General features: G+C 41.6%; 1 protein-coding gene across 3 annotated transcripts in view; it reads right to left on the bottom strand.

The window, feature by feature from the left end:
* The window catches only part of RIC1 (RIC1 homolog, RAB6A GEF complex partner 1), a 113,940-nt gene that overhangs the window by 13,373 nt on the left and 80,757 nt on the right, over positions 1 to 19,810 (bottom strand). For all 3 annotated transcript variants that reach the window (XM_046023388.1, XM_046023387.1, XM_046023386.1), the window contains 8 exons: positions 18,078 to 18,281; positions 12,648 to 12,686; positions 12,202 to 12,312; positions 11,338 to 11,427; positions 10,358 to 10,518; positions 9,248 to 9,386; positions 1,504 to 1,620; positions 304 to 1,032 (listed from right to left, as the gene is read on the bottom strand). In XM_046023388.1, coding sequence (XP_045879344.1) covers positions 304 to 1,032; positions 1,504 to 1,620; positions 9,248 to 9,386; positions 10,358 to 10,518; positions 11,338 to 11,427; positions 12,202 to 12,312; positions 12,648 to 12,686; positions 18,078 to 18,281 — 1,590 coding nt within the window. The remainder of the gene's footprint in view (positions 1 to 303; positions 1,033 to 1,503; positions 1,621 to 9,247; positions 9,387 to 10,357; positions 10,519 to 11,337; positions 11,428 to 12,201; positions 12,313 to 12,647; positions 12,687 to 18,077; positions 18,282 to 19,810) is intronic.

Raw genomic sequence — 19,810 nt, 5'->3', positions numbered from 1 at the left:
GGGGAGCCTAACATCAGGAGCTCTGCTCGGAGGACCCAGGCTTTACACAGTCCCCGTGGTGATTCCTCACTAGAAGGAAACACATCTGTTACTGTGAGAGGCTCAAATAGTTCAAAATAGCTAACATTAGCTCAAACTCACTAATATTCAAAATAATTCATTATTATATTTCCTGTGTAATGTGTGCGTGCAGACTGCATGAATCCTTGGAACACCCTCAGTGTCCACAGAGGACATTTCCGCCCCCTCTCATTTTGGCTCATTCGTTCTTGTACTCATTCTCTGTAAGAAAAGAACTGTTACCTGTAAGATAATAAGGTAAGAGGCAGCTGTGTCCAAATCCTGAGCCATCAAGCATTCCTCAAACAAGTCCTTGGGGTTTCCAACGGCCGCGAAAAGGTAATTCCACAGGGCGTATTCCGTCTTCCTGGCACAATGGACGACGGTCTGCAGGAAGAGGGGGAATTCGGTGATGAACTTGGCCACAGTGGGAAGCAGAGGGTCGGGAATGGGTTCCCGTGAGGTAGCTTCTTCTTCCAGCACTTCGTGGAGCATGAGCTCCAGCACGTGAGGGAAGTAAGGTAAAGCGGCGCACGACTGGGCTAAGAGCAAGGCCTGCTCGCCGAGGTTCCTGACCAGCAGCTGCCGCAGAATGTGGTGGAGGTAGATCTGAGAGGTCCGCTCCACGACGCAGTACGGGAAGAGCGCCTCCGGCGGCTCCCTAGCACTGCTCCGCGCGTACAAGGAATCATAGAGCAAAGTGTCATTGACAGCACCGAGAACTAACGCGTCTTCAAACAGAACAGCCAGGGGGTAGATATTGATGTGAAAAGGCAGCATGATCCGCTGGGACAAGAAGGAATGGGGCTTGCGGTGATCCCTGGGGAAGAGCGGGAGCCACACTTTCATCCCTGCGCCTCCGCAGCTCAGCCAGAGGGCCTCCAGGAGGTGACGCTTCTGTTTATCTGCGCGACACGTAGTCCAGACGTTCTCAACAGACTGGGCGAGGACGACAGGAGGACAGAATGGCAGCTGGAGAAGCAGAGACAAGAATCCACTTTTTTTTCCTGTTAAATTTGTACACTCTCAAGTTCCTTGGCATTCATTTCTTAAGTCTTTCAAAATGATAGCACAACTTCTTTTGGGAAAATTAGGGGACTCCATCTAGAAACAGAATCCAAAACAGTACCCTGCCTTTCAAAGTATGTGTATTTAAATCTAAAAACAAGACAAAACAAAACCAAAGAAACCCCACAGACTTCACCACTTTACCCTACTTTCCAATTAGAATTAGCCAACAAGAATGCCTAAGCAGTAACACCCGGGGTATGGAACCCCTTATTATTGTTCCGGGTGTTCTTATTCACCCTTCACAGTCTTAAACCTGGAGGCTTAAAGACTAGTATTACATATTTTCCCAGCTTCCAAGTCACAAGACGATACTCTCTTAAGTTCTTTTATCCCTTCATCTCTGATGCTCTACAGGACTTGCATTTTACTCACGAGTTTCCTCTGGTTGGGGTTACTGTCCTTCTCCCGGATCTGAGGGCCTGACCTGTCCCTCTGCATCATGATGAGCTGCCCTGCGAGATTCAGCATGATGCTCTCTGCGTCACGGGCCTGAAAGAGAAATTGGACTCCAGCTAATGTAGATGTTTTCAGCATCTCCCCCGAACTCTGTATGGTTTACAGGTGAAACCACCACCACCGTCTCCCGGGTGTGCACCGTGTACAGCCGTGTACAGCCGTTCTGTGGGGTGATGTGGGCTACAAGCTGCTTTCTGGCTCGCGTGTAACCAGCTTTACCACAATGCAACTCATGAATAACGCAAGTGAACCTGAGTGAGGGTAGAGCTGAATTGTTCCGACATAACTAGGAGAGCTTCAGAAGTTCGAAGTAGTGAGAGATCCCTTCAGTGACCGACCTGACATAGTTAGAGAAGGATTACAGGGTGAGGCGGGCCTTGAAGGACAGGGACGGCACACAGGAGGAAGGAAAAGGGTCGGCTCTCCAGCCCAACACCACCGCAACATCTCTTTTGGGAAAGTGAGAAAAACCTGACCAGATTAGGAATATCATGAGAAAAATGCTGGGTGATAATGGGACTTCCAAGGAAGGCTTGGAAAGCCAGGTTGAAAACAAACAAAAGACAGGGAATAAGCTACTACTTACAATTCTTGAATAAGGGAGTTATTAAAAATTCTGGGTTATTCAGGATGGCTTACTCAGGAGAGACAGACATTACAGGTGTTGACGTCAGGAATGAATTAAACAGTCTGTCCTTTTGCTATGGAAAATTTCAATCCAATCCTCAAGCAGAGAGCATAACACATGACTGCCCTTTAAGCCCTCTCACCTGGCTGGAAGCTGAAAAGCTTTGTTCTAAAGCAAATCTCAGACATGAAGTCTTTTTCCACTTGTAAAGAAGAAGAGCATTTGGATTTACAGAAACAAAACAAAAAACAACTGACCGATGCCTTAGGCATGAAAGGCAGGAAAAGAGAAATAAACTAGCAGAATTTCCGGGGACGCACCTAGGTGGGTGCCGGAGGAGGTGAGGTCACCAGGGGTAGAAGTTACAAGCAGAAGTTAAGGAAGGGGAAATTGACCAGTTTCATTTCACTGATCATTACATTTGAAGGAATCCTAAGACTTGCGAATAAAAATGTGAGCGATGACTGAAGTACGGACGAACACACTAGAATCTAAGCGCGCCTGGTCAACTGAAGGAGTCGGATGAACTTTCTGAAGCGAAGTATGCTGGGGAGGAGGCGAGCGGGGCACCAGGAGAGCACATGTCACATAAAGCAAGAAGGAAAACATTTTAGGAAGGAAAGGGTGATAACTCAGAAGCTACAGGTCAGTGTCCCAGCCAGGGCCTGCTGGCAGGCTGAATTTAAGCTGCCATTATTATTTAGGGGTCAGTCAGGAAAACGGTAGCTACCCTACATATTCTATTTGCAAAAACAGTTACACAAAACACTCTTAGTCTTGCCTGCCAGACATCACTGGACTGTGGAGAAGAAATGGCAAGAGGGTCCAGAAGATTCATGGATTTTGTCATTCATTTTGGTGGTAGGCCATATCCAGGTAGGTAGAGTGTAATAACTTACACGTTAATTTACAAAAAAGGAGAAATAAAAATAATAAAAATAACAAAATCTCCAAGCAACTGTCACAAAGCTCAAGAACTTTACTTGGAAAGAAGTCTTTGGGTCCCCATTTTGCACGTAATAACACGAAAATTGAAGATTTGATTACCTCTCCGCCACATAAACTTCAAGGTAGGAGAAGGAAAAATGGAAATTATAAGGCGCGCACTATTCTAAGAGCTGGATGGCAGAGAGCAGAGGAGGAATGAGCACACAAACCAAGAGTCAGACCAGAGAGCCCACGGACTGGCACAGAGAGCCCCCCAGCACTTTGCGGAGACTTTCCGAGATGCCACTGCAGGTCCCCGCTACAGGACTCATGTCCATACTGACCCCTGCGAAGTGTGAAAATGGTGAATTTCACTACACTTGACATGACCTTATTACACAAACAAACCCACTTCTCTTTCCTTCAGCTGTATTCATGCATTCAACACTTTCTACCACTATTACAGCATGAAGAACCCGGGAGTGCAACAGCACTTTCCAGCAAGTTTAATGAGCTTTCCAGAAATTTAACATTAAAGCAGGGACTACCTGCATCCCTGAAATGCCGCATTTGAAAGAATCAAACACACCTTCTCTTACTCTAAAAATATCCCTAGTAGATGACTCTTATACTTACAAGTTCCAGAGACAAGGAGCGCAGTCTTATGAGGGAGGCTATCTTACTGATAAACAACTTTCACTGTTAGGGTCTTTAAAATTTTTGATATGAAATCAAGACTTGTCTTGCTCTAGCAATCCCGGTCGTCCCTCTGTGCAAGATGTAATCAATCTATTTCCTATTACATTCCAACTCACTTTTTTTTTTTAATTTAAATTCAAGCTAGTTAACACACAGTGTAGTACTGGTTCCAGGAGTAGAATTTAGTGATTCATCACTTACACATCACACCCGGAGCTCACTGTGTCCTCCTTGATGCTCGTCCCCCAATTATCCCAGCCCCCCTCAATGTGTTCTCTGTATTTAAGAGTCTCCTATGGTTTGCCTCCCTGTTTTTATTTTTCCTACCCTTCCCCTGTGTTCATCTGTTTTGCTTCTTAAATTCCACGTATGAGTGAAATCGTATTTGTCTTTCTCTGAGTTATTTTACTGAGCATAACCACCTCTAGTTCCATCCATGCTGGTACAAATGGCAAGATTTCATTCTTTCTGATGGCCGAGTAACACTCCATGACACACGCATGTGGATGGAACGTATGGTGCGTATGCACACCCCACCTCTTCTTTATCCCTTTATCAATTGATGGACACTTGGGCTCTTTCTGTACTTTGGCTCTTGTTGATAACGCTGCTATAAACACTGGGATGCTCCTTTGAATCTGTATGTTTGTATCCTTTGGATAAAAACCTAGTAGTCCGATTACCGGGTCATACAGTAGTCCAGTGCAGTGCTGTGACTATTTTTAACTTTTGAGGAACCTCCGAGCTGTCTTCCAGAGTGGTTGCGCTCTGCACCAGCTTGCACTCCCACCAGCAGTGTGAGAGGGTTCCCCTTTCTCCACATCCTCTCCAACATCTGTTGTACCATGTGCTGTTCATTTCAGCCGTTCTGACAGGTGTGAGGCGCTATCTCACTGTGGATTTGATTTGTGTTTCCCTGATGACGAGTGATGTGGAGCACCTTTTCATGTGTCTGTTGGCCATCTGGATGTCTTCTTTGGAAAAGTGTCTCTTCATACCTTCTGTCCACTTCTTACCTGGATTATTTGTTTTTTGGGTATTGAGTTGGATAAGTTCCTTTTAGATATTTTTTTATAGTGTTCAGTTAGTCACTGTATAGTACATCATTAGTTTTTGATGTAGTGTTCAGTGATTCGTTAGTCGTGTAGAACACCCAGCTTTGGATACTAACCCTTTATCTCATATGTCATTTGCAAATATCTTCTCCCATTCCCTCGGTTGCCTTTCAGTTTTGTTGACTGTCTCCTTCGCTGTGCAATAGCTTTTAATCTTAATGAGGTCCCAATTCTTGCTTTCATTCTTGCTTTCACTTCCCTTGCCTCCAGAGACTAGTCTAGCAAGAAGCCACTGCACCCAAGCTCAAAGAGGTTGCTGCCTGCTTTTCTCCTCTAGGATTTTGATGGTTTCACATTTAGGTCTTTCATCCATTTTGAGTTTATTCCTGTGTATGGTGTGAGAAAGTGGTCCAGTTTCATTCTTCTGAATGTGGCTGTCCAATTTTCCCAGAATCATTTGTTGAAGAGACTCTTTTTTCCACTGGACATTCTTTCCCGCTTTGTCGAATGTTATTGACCACAGAGCTGAGGGTCCATTTCTGGGCTCTCTATTCTGTTCGTTCCAGTGATCTGTGTGTCTGTTTTTGTGCCAGTACCATACTGCCTCGATGAGCACAGCTTTGTAAGGGAGCTTCAAGTCCAGAATCATGACGTCTCCTGCTTTGCTCTGCATCTTAAACACTGCTTTGGCTATTCGGGCTTTTTTTTCTGGTTCCACACGATTTTTAGAGTCATTCACTGCAGCTCTGTGAAGAATGCTGGTGGTATTTTGATAGGGACTTCGTTTTATGTGTAGGTTGCCTTGAGTAGTATAGACATCTTTTAAACAGTATTTGTTCTTCTAATCCAAGAGCATGGAATGTTCTTCCATTTCTTTGTGTCCTCTTCAGTTTCTTTCATAAATGTTCTATAGTTTTCAGCATACAACTTTTAGCTCTTTAGGTAGGTACTCCGAGGCATCTTGCGGTGTGGGGGCTACAGTAAATGGGACCAGCTTCTCTGTGTGCCGCTTCGTTACTGGTGTATAGAAATTCAAAGCTTTCTCTACGCTGATTTCATAGCCTGTGCCTTTGCTGAATTCCTGTATCAATTCTAGCTATTTTTTAATGGAGTTTTTCAGGTTTTCTACATTGAGTACTATCGAAGTCCTAGGCTCAGCAGTCAGACAACAAAAAGAACAAGGCATCCAAACTGGCAAGGAAGACGTCTGATTGTCACTCTTCACATCAACTTACTTCTTCATTTGCTCCTCACCATATTAGATCTCCTCTTTGTGAAAGGCACTCTTTTTTTTTTTTTTTTTTAACTTCTTAAATTCCAGTATACTTAACATGCAGTGTCATATTAGTTTCAGGGGGTGTATAACACTGCGATTCAATATTTCCATACAACACCAACGCTCATCACATGGGCATTCCTCGATCCCCACCCCCCACCCACCTATCTACCTCCCTCCTGGTAACCAGCAGTTTGTTCTCTACAGTTAAGTGTCTGTTTCTTGTTTGGTCTTTTTCCTTTGCTCATTTGTTCTGTTTCTTAAATTCTACAGACAAGTAAAATCATATGGTATTTGCCTTTCTCTGACTTATTTCACTTAGCATAATACTCTCTAGATTCTTCTATGTCATTGCAAATGACAAGATTTCATTCTTTTTATGTATTTTTAAAGATTTTATATTTGAGAGAGAAAGTGCTTGTGAGCATGAGAGGGGGGAGGGGCAGACAGAGGAGGAGAGGCCCGACTCCCGCTGAGCAGAAAGTCTGACCGGAACTGGATCCCAGGACCCCAGGATCATGACCTGAGTTGAAGGCAGATGCTTAACTGACTGAGACATCCAGGCATCCTTGTTATGGCTGAGTAATACTCCATAATATATATATACACCACATCTTTATCCATTCGTCTACCAACAGATACCTGGGCTGTTTCCATAATTTGGCAATTGTAAATAATGTTGCAATAAATATAGGGGTGCATGTATTCCTCTGAATTAGGATTTTTGTATTTTTGGGGCATAAATACCCCATAGTGTGATTATTGGATCACAGGGTAGCTTTGTTTTTAACTTTGAGGAACCTCCACACTGTTTTCCCCCGTGGCTGCACCAGCCTGCATTCCCACCACCACTGCATGAGGGTCCCTTTTTCTCCACATCTTTGCCAATGCTTGTTTCTTGTGTTTTATTTTAGCCATTCTGACAGGTGTGGGGTGACATCTCACCGCAGTTCTGATTTGCCTTTCCCGGATGGTGAGTGACAATGAGACACATTTTTCGTGTGTCTGCTGGAAAGCCTTGCTTAAAACGAGCTACCCAGGACTACTGGTGCCACTGACTGCCCACTGTATCTGGGATGTACAAGGAGTCCCTGTATTTCCCCTATTATGAAAACTTCAAACATGAGAGAGAAAACTTCAGAGTATAGAGAATAATACAACGAACCCCCATATTCCGATCATATAAATTCACAATTATTCAAGATTTTGCCACATTTGCTCCATCTACCCTTTTTTCATTTATTTTGCTAAAGTATTTTATTATATTTTTAAATATCTTTTAAATAATCTCTACACCCAAGGTGGGGATTGAACTCACAACCCTGAGATCAAGAGTCACTTGCCCCACCAACTAAGCAAGCTGGGTGCCCCTACACCAAAGTATTTTAAAGGGCGATATCGTGCCGTTTTATCCCTATACTGTGCAACTCTGAAGTACATGGGTACTTGCTTGTATAATCACAATACCAATACCACATCTAACAAAATCTACAATTATTCCTTAATGTCACCTCTCAGTGCATACTGAGTATCTCTGAGTGCATTAATAGTGTCCTTCTAGAGCCAGTTTGAATCAGGATACAAATGGGACTTGAGCACTGCATTTGGTTGGTATGGCTCTAAAGAATTATTTAGAAGAGTCTCCCCTTACCACTCCCCACCCTGCCACATTATTGACTTGTAGCTGTCCTGTAGAAGGTTCCACATTGTGCTTCCTTGCGGTGTTAAACAAAACCTCTACCCCCTTCCTATGAATGAAACTTGAGTCTAGAAGCTTGATTTAATTCTGGTTCAGTGTTTTGGGCAGTAATTCCTCATGTGAACTTTAGGATACATCTCCCCAGGAAGCAGGTTCTCCTACTTGTAGTAATGCTAGTATCGATTAATAAGGCTTAGATCTGGCCACCGGATCCCTCACTGTGAAGTTCCCCACCAACCTTTCATCTGATGGCTTCATCTGATCATGATCACTTTCTGACTCAGTTATTTCCTTAGGGGCAGCAAAATGGTGATTCTGTAATCCTACCTTCCTTCCACATCTTCTAGCTACAATTCTTTTGTGAAACAGAACTTTCCCTTATCATCTATGACTCTCTGGCTACCATGAAACATACTTTGCAGAGAAAATGGGATCTCGATTTTGAAGATGAATGGAAGTGCCTTAATAGGAAGTAAAAGACAGACTGGGAAGATAGAAATGACAGATAAATCTACATAGTTATAAATCGACATAGTTATCCTTTGAAAACAGGTTCCACACTGACACGAAACTTGGAAACCAACTGTGTAACAGAGGGAGTCTTGGAATAGGAAGTTACACAACTTCGTGTGTTTTTTTCCCCCCCACAACTTCGTGGGTTTAATCAGAAACTACAGCGTTATTGTCTTCCCTTATAGTTTAGTTGACTAATCATGGAGTTCTCTATTTTATATTCAGTATTCCACTTTTTTCCTTCTCTTTCACTGCCAAGTTTAGGTCCCTAACACGCTTTATTCAGATCATTACAGTAGCCTCCCAGTTACCTTCCCTAAAATCCAATTTTGTCCTACTCTGGTTCATTTTCCCCCTTATAGTTAGATTAGACATTACAAAGCTGAGATCTAGTAATACCCAGCTTAAAACACTTCAGACTTCAAGATAAAGTCCAATCACCCGGAAGTTCTTCCAGTTCCCGGAATGTGTCATTTTTCTCTCTTACTGAGAGGCCTCTGCACTACTGTTCCCGCTGATCTGAGATGCCCGCTCTTTGCACAGGTAACCACCTGTCTTCGGGCTGTCACTTAAATGGCATAGAAATTTCTGACTGTTGGACTATTCCAGTGTTCATTGTACACCCTGAGTGACCTATACGGCTTTCTGGCACACACATCCCAATTTTAATTACTTATGCATGTAATTATTTCTTAATTGTCTGAGCAGAAACCAAGTTTGTTTAGTTTTCCACTGCAGCCCAGCATCTTCATGCAAAGCACATTTTAAACACCTGATATTTGCTGAACAAATAGTTCCCGTAGCAGCTTAAAATGCTAAAAACTGAGATGAAGCTCTCCAGAGCCCCAATAACGGTACGGTACCTGCTGTGGCATCTTCAGGGTGATTCCATTCTCTGTGCTCACGGAAGTGAGAGTGACTGAAACTACCAGGAAAGGGTGAGGAATGTAGCGTGACATGGACAGTTCTTGAAGAACCTGAATACCAGCAGTAGTAGTCGGACTGCAAAAAAAAAAATAAAAAAAGAGAGAGAGAGAGAGAAAGATACGCACACACCTCAGCATCAATTCTAGGAAGGTTTTTGGTTTTTCTTTCTTTTCCACTACTAACAGTATAAATTTCATGCATCTGAAGGACCCAGATGCCTTCCACCCATCATTCTCTCCCTTTCAAGTACCCTCCCAGCAGCAGACTGGTGAGGTTGAGATATCCAGAGAATACAAATGGAAATAAGGGAGAAAGAAAGGGAATACAATGCAGAAGGGAAGAAAAAAACACTAGGAAAACTAAGAACGGAAACTAGGAAGGAAAAAATAGGAATAGTTAAGTTGGTTGAGAAGGGACATGGCTTCCATGAGAGGCTAGTATCTATCTTTACAGTATTCCTTAATCATAAGCTATTTCAGCAAATACGCACTTTAGGGCTATTTACACACACACACACACACACACACACACATCACAAGAGCGAAATGAAACTCAAGAGGCGTGGTCTAAATGCTACAAGCCGACCTGCCACCCAGAAGAGTGCCGGCAGCACACAGCAGCGCCGGGGGCCGCCAGCCCCTCCCGCGGCAGACCGCAGCCACCTCGCTCAGTGGGAAACAAGAGAGTCTGCTAAGGACACACTTCCCCAGGCCTCAGGCCAGTGAACACCTTCAAATTTCCCCAAGTGTCCAGAACATTAGGATAGTTAGTAACCACTTGTTTTCAAGGCTGTGAGAAAAATTAGTACCTAAGTTACCCCTTCCCAAACCAGATTTCCCCTGAACAAGTGCAGTAAGAGCAGCTGAAGGGGTTTTATTTATTTAGGGAGCTAAAAATAACTGCGCGAACACCACTAAGTACAAAAATTTACTTTCTTCACTTCTAAAACAAAGGCAACTAACCACGGGATAACTTTTGAGAAAATAAAGACGACGAGGAAGCACAGGGCACAGAAGCAAAAGCGACGTCGCGCGCCGCGCACCCACCCATCAGACTTTCCTTCAATGCTGTACAGGCAGATGGAGCAGTCTGCCCTGAACACTACCACCACGTCCCGGGAGACACTGAGCAGCAGTGTTTCCGCTTGTGCTCTGGTGACGTGGGCGAAGGCGTTGTCCAGGTTGGAGGTGCGCAGGTAGACTCTGAGCTGAAGAACAAAGACAGAAGGAAAACTGTAAAAACAAGACACCTACACCTCAGGCAGCTAAATCCCTTAGACGGGCTGTTTTTTTATCTACTGACTTCCTTTCAAGTAAGAGAAGTTCAAAGACCAATCTGAGCTCTCCCAATAAATGGATAAATTTTATGATTTCACAGGGTAGCCTCACTCTACAAATAACCAAAAGATGAAACAACTAAAATTGGGAATGTACTATTATGAGGTACTCCTTCTCAAGACCAGCATATCCAGACCTGATAAAAGTAGACCAGCACTTTCTGAAAACATAAACATACAAACCAACGAATTAATAAATCTCTAAGGGCAGCCATCCTTAGGAATGTCTTTGCTTTGAACAACTTGCATTATTTACAAAGTTCACAGACAATGTCTAACAGCTAAAAATGCTTAGAAAAACTTGTCTCAAATTCTGATTATCCCTTTAAAAAAACTTTCTTAAAAGCAGTAACCTGATATGAGGGTCTGATTTAGGCAAAAAAGCTGGGGTGCCTGGGTGGCTCAGTGGGTTAAGCCGCTGCCTCCAGCTTAGGTCATGATCTCAGGGTCCTGGGATCGAGTCCCACATCGGGCTCTCTGCTCAGCGGAGAGCCTGCTTCCCTTCCTCTCTCTCTGCCTGCCTCTCTTGTGATTTCTCTCTGTCAAATAAATAAATAAAATCTTAAAAAATTAAAAAAAAGATAAAATGCTATATTCATTTCCCAAAAATTATATTTGTATTAAACCAGATAGTGCTTAACATCTTGAGAATATAAAAATCTGTTATCACTGAGAGAAAACAAGCCTTACCTCTTCTTGACGGTCACTTATGTTATAACATGCCAGGACAATAAAATCATTCCACCAGGCTAAGCCACCTGTCACAATCATATTTTGCTCCTTAAAAGATAATTTAAAAAACATATTTACATGTATATGCTGCCAGAAATTACAATAAGTAACACACTTGTAAAATATTCCTAAGCAAACAATGAGAGCTTAAATTATCTCTGCTCTACTCTTTATCCCCTCCCAATTAAGTATCACTCTAGGCCTTTATGAATAATAACTTATATTCTATTTTAAAAAAATAAACATTTCTATCAATAATTGGGGACCATGTAGCACCATTATTCCCTTATTCAACAGACTTTGGTTTAAAATCCTGCTTTACAACTTATCACAGCTGCTTGACTCTGAATCCTGGTTTCTCTCTTATAAAAGGGTAACAACTGTGCCCTCTCTGGGTGGTGAAGGTCAGTGAGGCCCCGGAAGTGCCCCGCAGGCTCCTACTACACATTCATCCTTGTCTTTTCCTATTTGATTCTTGCAAAATCCAACTGCACATGTTTCTGTGCTACCCACGAGTCCACACCACATACAAACAAGCAGGAAATGATCTCAAATTCAGTGGAAGTTGATTCTGACCACATCTGATAAACTCAACACGGAATGGAAGAGTAAATCCTCCAGTTAAAAACAAACCAACCATCTCAATACAAAATCCTTTATCCAGTATCACGTACTTCATTAGAACTGACCTTAGATGTAATCCAACACCATTTTTTAATATTTGGCATTATGTTTTAATGACTCGTGGCTTACATTAGACTTATTTCATAATAAGTTCACTTATACTCTGAGAAATCAGTTTTTAATTTCAAGAAGACTAACCTGGGTAATGTTTCCAAAAAGTTTCCATTTTTTGGTGAGTAAAGAGTAATGTGCAAAACCAAACTTGCCAACCACAGCAATATTCTGTCCAAGCTTATCAATAGCTGAAAACTAATTCAAAGAAAAAATGAAGAACTCTTCCTTGCAAATGTATATACTTAAATATAAATAACTTAGCATTATTGTGTCACGCAAATAGACTGTTAATAAACGTTTGCTAAGTGAATTAAATGAAAGTGCTAAATTTAAAAATCTGAATATTTATACACAAGTTACATTTCACATTTCAAATTACTGATGTTAATATGTTAACAATGTACAAGGGATCAAGTATTAAAATTTTATTATCAACGCACCCACTGAAAAAAGGCTCAATTCCCAGAATGCCTCCTGCAGCAAATACTACCCAATAAAAATTAACCCCAACAAAATAACAAGTAACTCACCCGTATAGGCCAATTGCTCTCTAGATAGGTGTTGGAAATCTACAGAAAATAATACATCAGTTTGGTAAGACTCCTGAAACATACTTAAACTTAAAGCACATAAAGCAATAACATCACAATATGACATTCACTTTCCTGTACAACGTTTAAAATGTTCCCGAATAGTGGGTATTACTAGCAGAGTATTTGGAATTTACTGTTGAAATACCAGTCCATATTCCATATCTCCTGTCTTCACCATTTCATTATGAGTGGCTAGATCAGGCTTTCCTACACTGCTTTTTCTCTACACTGTTTCTGTTTATTTTAAATGCAATAAATGCAATAAAATATGCAATAAGTATGCATAATTGCAATCTGCAGTACAAACAGACTGACAGCAGACTGAGAGAACCAGCCACGAGGGCAAGCAGGAACTGTAGAAATGAAGAGTTTGAGGGCCTCAGCAAGAGTTTTGATTTGCCTTTTTTTTTTTTTTTAAGATTTTATTTATTTATTTGAAAGACAGAAATTACAAGTAGGCGGAGAGGCAGGCAGAGAGAGAGGAGGAAGCAGGCTCTCTGCTGAGCAGAGAGTCCGATGCGGGGCTCGATCCCAGAACCCTGGGATCATGACCTGAGCCAAAGGCAGAGGCTTTAACCCACTGAGCCACCCAGGCGCCCCTTGATTTGCTTTTTAATGGAGGTATTTTTATTACTTTTATGTCTTCTGATCAAAATAGCAAAACACTGCTTATAAAATTTAAGCAATATAAAAATGCACAAAATAAAAAATGAAATTCTGTTCTATCCATTGCTCCAGGGATAACTACCGGTTAGTCTTTATTCTCTCTCTAAACATCCATACACAGGTAAGCATCTGTCTAAGCTACTCTTTTTTTACTGAGGTATTCAACCTATTCATCTGTAACAACTTTGGATTACAGAGAGTAAGTCTTAATCTGCAGTGGAAGTAGGAAATGTACCTTTCTTCTGTGCCATCTGTCTGACATCTCTGCACATGGTATCTCTGTATCACTCTAGCAAGAATTTTAAGTTTAAAAGATTCTTCCACAAGATATCAACATAGATAAAGAAAATTCTAGCTTTACTGAAACTAACTTCTCCACTAGCCTACTGATTAAGCAGTTTTATCAGCACATGGTGAGTATGGCATGAAACTTACTAGAACAACAGACAGAACAAGGGAAAAACTTTTCTGCTCCTGGAATAAAAGAACCTCAATTTATTCGAGTTCATTTTCATTGTACTCCAAGTATTACATATTTTTTTTAAAAAGAAAGCCAAATTAAAAATCCAGTACAACGCAATCAAATCCAATAAGATTCTTTGTGTAATGTGAAGACGAAACTAAAACCAAGTAAAAGTAGTATGCTAAAAACATCTGTATTAACCTTGATAAAATTTACTCATAAAGCTGTTAGACTTCACTTATTATCTAGTAAGTCAGCCTAAAATCCAAATAAATTAACAGCTTTTGGTTCTGTTATTAGAAGTTCTCAATCCCAGGGGCGCCTGGGTGGCTCAGTGGCTTAAAGCCTCTGCCTTCGGCTCAGGTCATGATCCCAGGGTCCAGGATCGAGCCCCGCATCGCTCAGTGGGGAGCCTTCTACCTCCTCTCTCTCTGCCTACTTGTGATCTCTGTCTGTCAAATAAATAAAATCTTTAAAAAAAAGAGAAGTTCTCAATCCTAGTGCCAGTTTGTAGAACCCCACCCCCATCTCTGTCTGTCAAATAATAAAATCTTTAAAAAAAGAGAAGGTCTCAATCCTAGCGCCGGTTCGTAGAACCCCACCCCCACCCCCACCTTGCAGAGTTAAGGGTAACAGTGCCATGATATATGCTTGAAAAGGCTTAACTCGTATCTTAACAGATTCACTGCACCACACAGGCCAGTACTACAGTCCGGGGCCGGGTGGTGTCGGTTCAGAAGCCTGGTGATCTGAGGGAATGATCAGGCGGTGACAGAAGGGTTCAAAGTAGTTTTGTGTGAGCCTGTTAAGTGAACTCTCTGTTTGGATGAAGAAAATCAAAATAGTCACTTGAAGAAGGATGTCCCTGGAGTCTAACTGAGCCAGCCATCCAGAACGCTAAAAAGAACTCCCACTTCCTCTGACTCTGGTGTTTCCTGAGTATTTAAGAAGCACGGGGGTGGGTAAAGAGTGAGCCGGGATCGCAATGCCAATGCGGATTCCGACGTGAGGGGTTCCTCACCATGGCACCAAGGTAAAGTTTTATCAAACGGTCTACACTCTAATGAGTATCTGTAGGAAAACAATTTATTCTTTAAACCCCCAAAATGTGGGAAGTGCCACAAACTACAAATGATTTATTTTCAAAGCTTGAGTTTAAGTTTAAAAGGAAGCTTTACTTCTGATACAGCTGTGTCTGAAGATGCTATGAAATGAAAAGTGAAAATGAAACATTCATTTTCCCTAGTAGGTCACATTTATGGATCTACGTGTCACCTGAGCTTTGAGCTCTACCCATTACACTGAGAACAGGAAATGGCAGAAGTAAGGCAAGAAGCAGCTAATGAATCATGAAGTCAGGCCAGGGCTGCATACTCAGGGCACAAAAGTCACATCACGCCACGCCACTGGGAGCCTGAGTGCTAAGGTACAGAATCTCCATTCTCAACATCTTAGGATTCCTCAGCCTCTTAAAAAACCTCAACCTACCTTTTTTCCCCCTTGAAGTCATTTTGCTAAAACCCTGTTTCCTACCTAGACCACTTTTGTCTGTCGCTGTGTGACTGTGAGAGCCATTCTCCCAGCACACCTGCCCTGTGCCAAACCCCGCATCTGATGCATCTGAGACGACCCTCAGAAGTCCTGCCAGTCATTTATAAATGAAAGAGCCTTTAAAATCCTCTGTTGACAGCCTTAGCATGTTTTGTTTAACTACAAAACCAACATTTCAGAACAGTGGATGATAATGATTCATGCATCTTCCAGAAAGAAATGTTTTTATCATACGAAGTTCTGAGTGTTAAATGGCAGTCCAAGCAGGATTGTACCCTAAAACCACGAGGGTGCTTTTTTAATTCCACATTATTTGTGCTCTGCTTGTCAACAAACTACTTTCGAAATTTTTACAATCTGTAGCAAGGAAAACTAAATTTAAACACACACACACACACACACACACACACACAGCGCACCACCTCTACCAGCAGCTACCAACCCTGCTGCTGACAAGTATGTATATGTATTAAGTTAAAGGAAAGAAACATTTGTAACATAGAATCTTCTGATCAGGAAACTAACAAGTGTAAGGTAGAAGGTCTAAACGACCAAAAAATCCCGTTGTCTAGATGAGGAACAGACAAGAGAAGCAGAATTAGTTGGAGCTTATTTGATGGACTCTAAGCTGTGTACGAATAGAAAGTATAAATCGCGTAAACAAAGTCACTTTGATGGAGGATGTGGGCATTTATCCCAGACAAGGGTGTATGTTGAAGGAGAAATTAAACAGGTACCCGTGTTTCTTCAGGGAATCATTACTAATGGTTACGGCCCAGAAGGTAAAGCATTAGCATTGCAGGGACACTGTAAACCACCAAACCGAAACACTGCCCCGATGCTGCACCGATGCATTTGGTTGGCGCCAGCAAACAAAGTACAGGGCAAACTGTAATGAAACGCTGTCTCTTTCAATGGGCACATTCTAGGTCTTAGCTCAAGGTCAACAGTGCATTACATGATTCAACACTTAATACCTAGAAGTCTTACAACAGGTTAGACTGTTACTTTACTTATAGTAAGGATAAGTCTGACACTCCTTAAGCAGGACACTGCTCTGCTATGTGACCTTGGGCAAGTCACCTAACTTCTCTGAGCCTCAGTTTCCTCACTGTAACAAATTCAGTTGGACTACATGATCTCTATGGTCCTTCCAGCTCCAAAAATTCTATGAGTCTATTGTAACTTAACTGCTTTGGGAATACAGCTCTTACATTACTAGTTTCAGGGAAAGGAAAAAACTAGGTTAAGCTCGAGTCAAACAAGTTCATCCTTCTGAATAGTTCCAATATCTAAAGAACAAAATCACGAAAGAATCTTGCTCGTACCTACTTTGTCTAAGGTGGTAAACTCAGTGTGATACGCTACTAGTACAGGATACTTCAGCGACGGCTAAGAATCACAGAATCACGGAATTTTTGAGCTAGAAGGAAATTAGATTTTTGTTATTGCCTGATGGATTTTTGAGTTCCAGACCTACCTTCTTTGATCCTCTGCTCTACTTGGCTCTCTGGCAACACAGACCTGGCTAGGCAGAACTGGCACTGATGCTAGGTCAGTGTAGAATGAATAGTTCAAAGTGTGGGGAAATGAAAATAGCAGAGGAATGGCTATAGGAGAGAAGGGAGCAGTGGAAAATTTTAGTCAAGGAGGCAGCCGATGCAGTTTTATTTCATTAACTGTTACTACTTATCAAATGGTATGCACACTGTTTGATTTTATGAATTTATTAATGTCAGATACATTTTCTTTGGGTGTACACATGTCAGCGCGAGAGACACTCCTCCTTCAACGTTTCACATACTGACCATTCGTGTCTCTCATCATCTCCACTCAAAGTCAACTGAAAATAACACGGGAGCTGAGTGAGCTAATAAAGTAACAGCACAGAACGGAGAAGGGAGGATCAAGAATTGTGGAGACAGAACCCAGTGAAAATAAACCAATGCAAGAGCAGGCTGAGACATACCTAAGACACTTGGGTATCAGTGGGGGAAGAAAGACACACTCAGAACTTCTATAATTGTGTATGAAAGTTTCTCTCAAGAAACTTCAATTTATTGATTTACCCAAATTAATTTTATTTGTATCAAAATTCAGAATTGAATTAAATGCCAATTTATCAGAATTATTAAAGGAAACTGCTAATTTAAAAGTTATACCAGAATGAGTAAGTGACTTGGAACAAGATTTTTGTAATAATAAAATTATTAATAATAAGGTTCTAGAGTGTGACTGCAAGTCTGCAATTTGGCTTTAAAGTCAGGCAGCTAACCTCAACATGTACCCACTAGGACTACAAGGTCAGCTGCTCAGGGTCCTAATCGACACTGTCATTTTCCATGAAATCACTACACTTTTGCCTATGCCAATCCACAGAGCTAAATTTGTACCAAAACGGGGGAGGGGGGGGGCGGGGGCGGGCAACAGTAGTACACAGTTGTGCTCGTTCAGAGGGAAAAGCATAAACTTGCAGTTTTTGGACTAGTAGGCTTAAAGCAGGTGGGGATCTGTGCTACGTCAGAGGCAAGAAAGGAACACAAGAAGACAGAAAAGCAGAAGAGAGAGGTGACAGTCAAAAAGGTTAAAAAGTACTCAGTTTTCTAAAGCAACAGAAGAAATCTGTAACTCCGCTCCAGGTGCCATTCCCCCAAGGACTAAGTCAACAGTGAGCAGCTGAGACTTACCTGTACCACATGCCAATGCCGATGTCCAAGCAAAGTGCTTAAACCCTGAGACTCCAAACCGCTGTCTGCAAAGGGGCTCCTGCCCCCACCAGCCTTGCGCTCAGAGCGCACTGACGAACTCCTGGCACTCTGGGTTTGCGAGGCCTCGCCACAGTTCAAGTACAATCGATCCTCCCCCTGAAGCAGCACTTGCTCCTGGTTACTCTACATGAGGACAAAGGAGGAAAGCAAATAAAAAAACCTGGTATCAGATAATGGAAAAGAAAGTAATACCCTGACTTAGTTTTATCATAAGAAATGCACCATGTATCTCAACGTCGATTGTACTCACAGACAAGACTACATAATGATCAGGTGCACTGTTACATTTACAGGGAACAGGCAACAGTTGAATGATTACTTCCCAGGGCAAACGTCTGTTTTATTATAGATAAAATATTATATTAAATTCTATTATTATATAAATATATATATAAATTATATTAAAGTCTGTTTTATTATAGATGCTAAAATGCGACCCAGTTTACAATGACTACAGCAGTATCTTCATTATTACTCCAAAATGGCAATGCTATGAGAGATTTTCCATCTGAAAACTGAACAGAACTACTCATTATCTACAGGCTACAAATGAGTTCAATAAAATACCTCACATTATGGCAAGAAAACATTATCTGGTCAAACAGTGTGTGTGTGTGTTCACGCTGTGCCCATGGCAGGAAGCAGCAGAGGATTACGAATGGGGATACTGGATGCCAAGGATCTTTTAAACCATGGGGAGGAGGCAGAGTAGCCCCAGTCTGTGGTCCTGGATCAAAACAATTCAATACTCACTTGGGTAAATGCTTGGTTAGTGCCAAGGACTACGCTGGGCTCTGAGAATATTCAGACAAATAAGACAATTTCTCCTCTTAGGGATGATGCCTTGGTTTTCAGCTAGAAGGTCAGCATAAACTGTGGTCATTTCATTCACTGACTATTCCATCAGACAGAAGGGCACCAAAACCCCTCATTTTTCCATGGCAGTCCAAATGTTGTCTTGACAGAAAACTCATAAAATCTGCCTTTAAATTGTAATTTGGGATGGGGAGGGGAGGAAGAATTACTCTACTCTTGTTTTTCTGAGGATCCTTATTCTTCATCTAGAGTCATGAAGTCTCAGATCCAGGCTACTGTCATATTCTTTCTCAATGGACTGTAATTATAAATTTTAATCAGAAACTGGTTGTACCAAATATTTAAAAACCGATTAGTGGCAGATATTAAGGTAATATTACAATTTGGGGCAGTGTTCCCCGAAAAAGGTTTCTAGGCATATTTTCTTTAAATCATTCTGTAAAAATTCATAGTTAAATAAGCGTGGGAACACTGTTTTTCATATACGAACTCCTGGGTTTTTATGATTCACATTAGGCATATTAAAGACCCTGGAGTACTACAATAAAGAAATTTCTGCAGCCTTAGCTTCTTTATTTCGCTTCTATGACAACAGAACTTTCCCTTATCCTGTGTATATGCTACCGATTCTTCTAAGTAGTGCCTTGTGGAGCACACCTTGGGAAATTCTATTTAAAGAGAGATAAGTTAGCCAAGTAAATCTGTAAACACTGCTTTCCCTCAAAGTGCTTGTGATCCTATTTTAAAAAAACAAAAACCAAAAAAAAAAAAAAAAAAACAAAAAACAAAAACCAAAAGCTGCTGAGAAGTAAAATTTTTCTATAAATTATTAAAAA

This window comes from Meles meles, chromosome 11 (assembly GCF_922984935.1).
Source record: "Meles meles chromosome 11, mMelMel3.1 paternal haplotype, whole genome shotgun sequence".
Lineage (NCBI taxonomy): Eukaryota > Metazoa > Chordata > Mammalia > Carnivora > Mustelidae > Meles > Meles meles.
The sequence above is the reverse complement of the archived record's forward strand: the minus strand, read 5'-3'. Positions and strand labels throughout refer to the sequence as shown.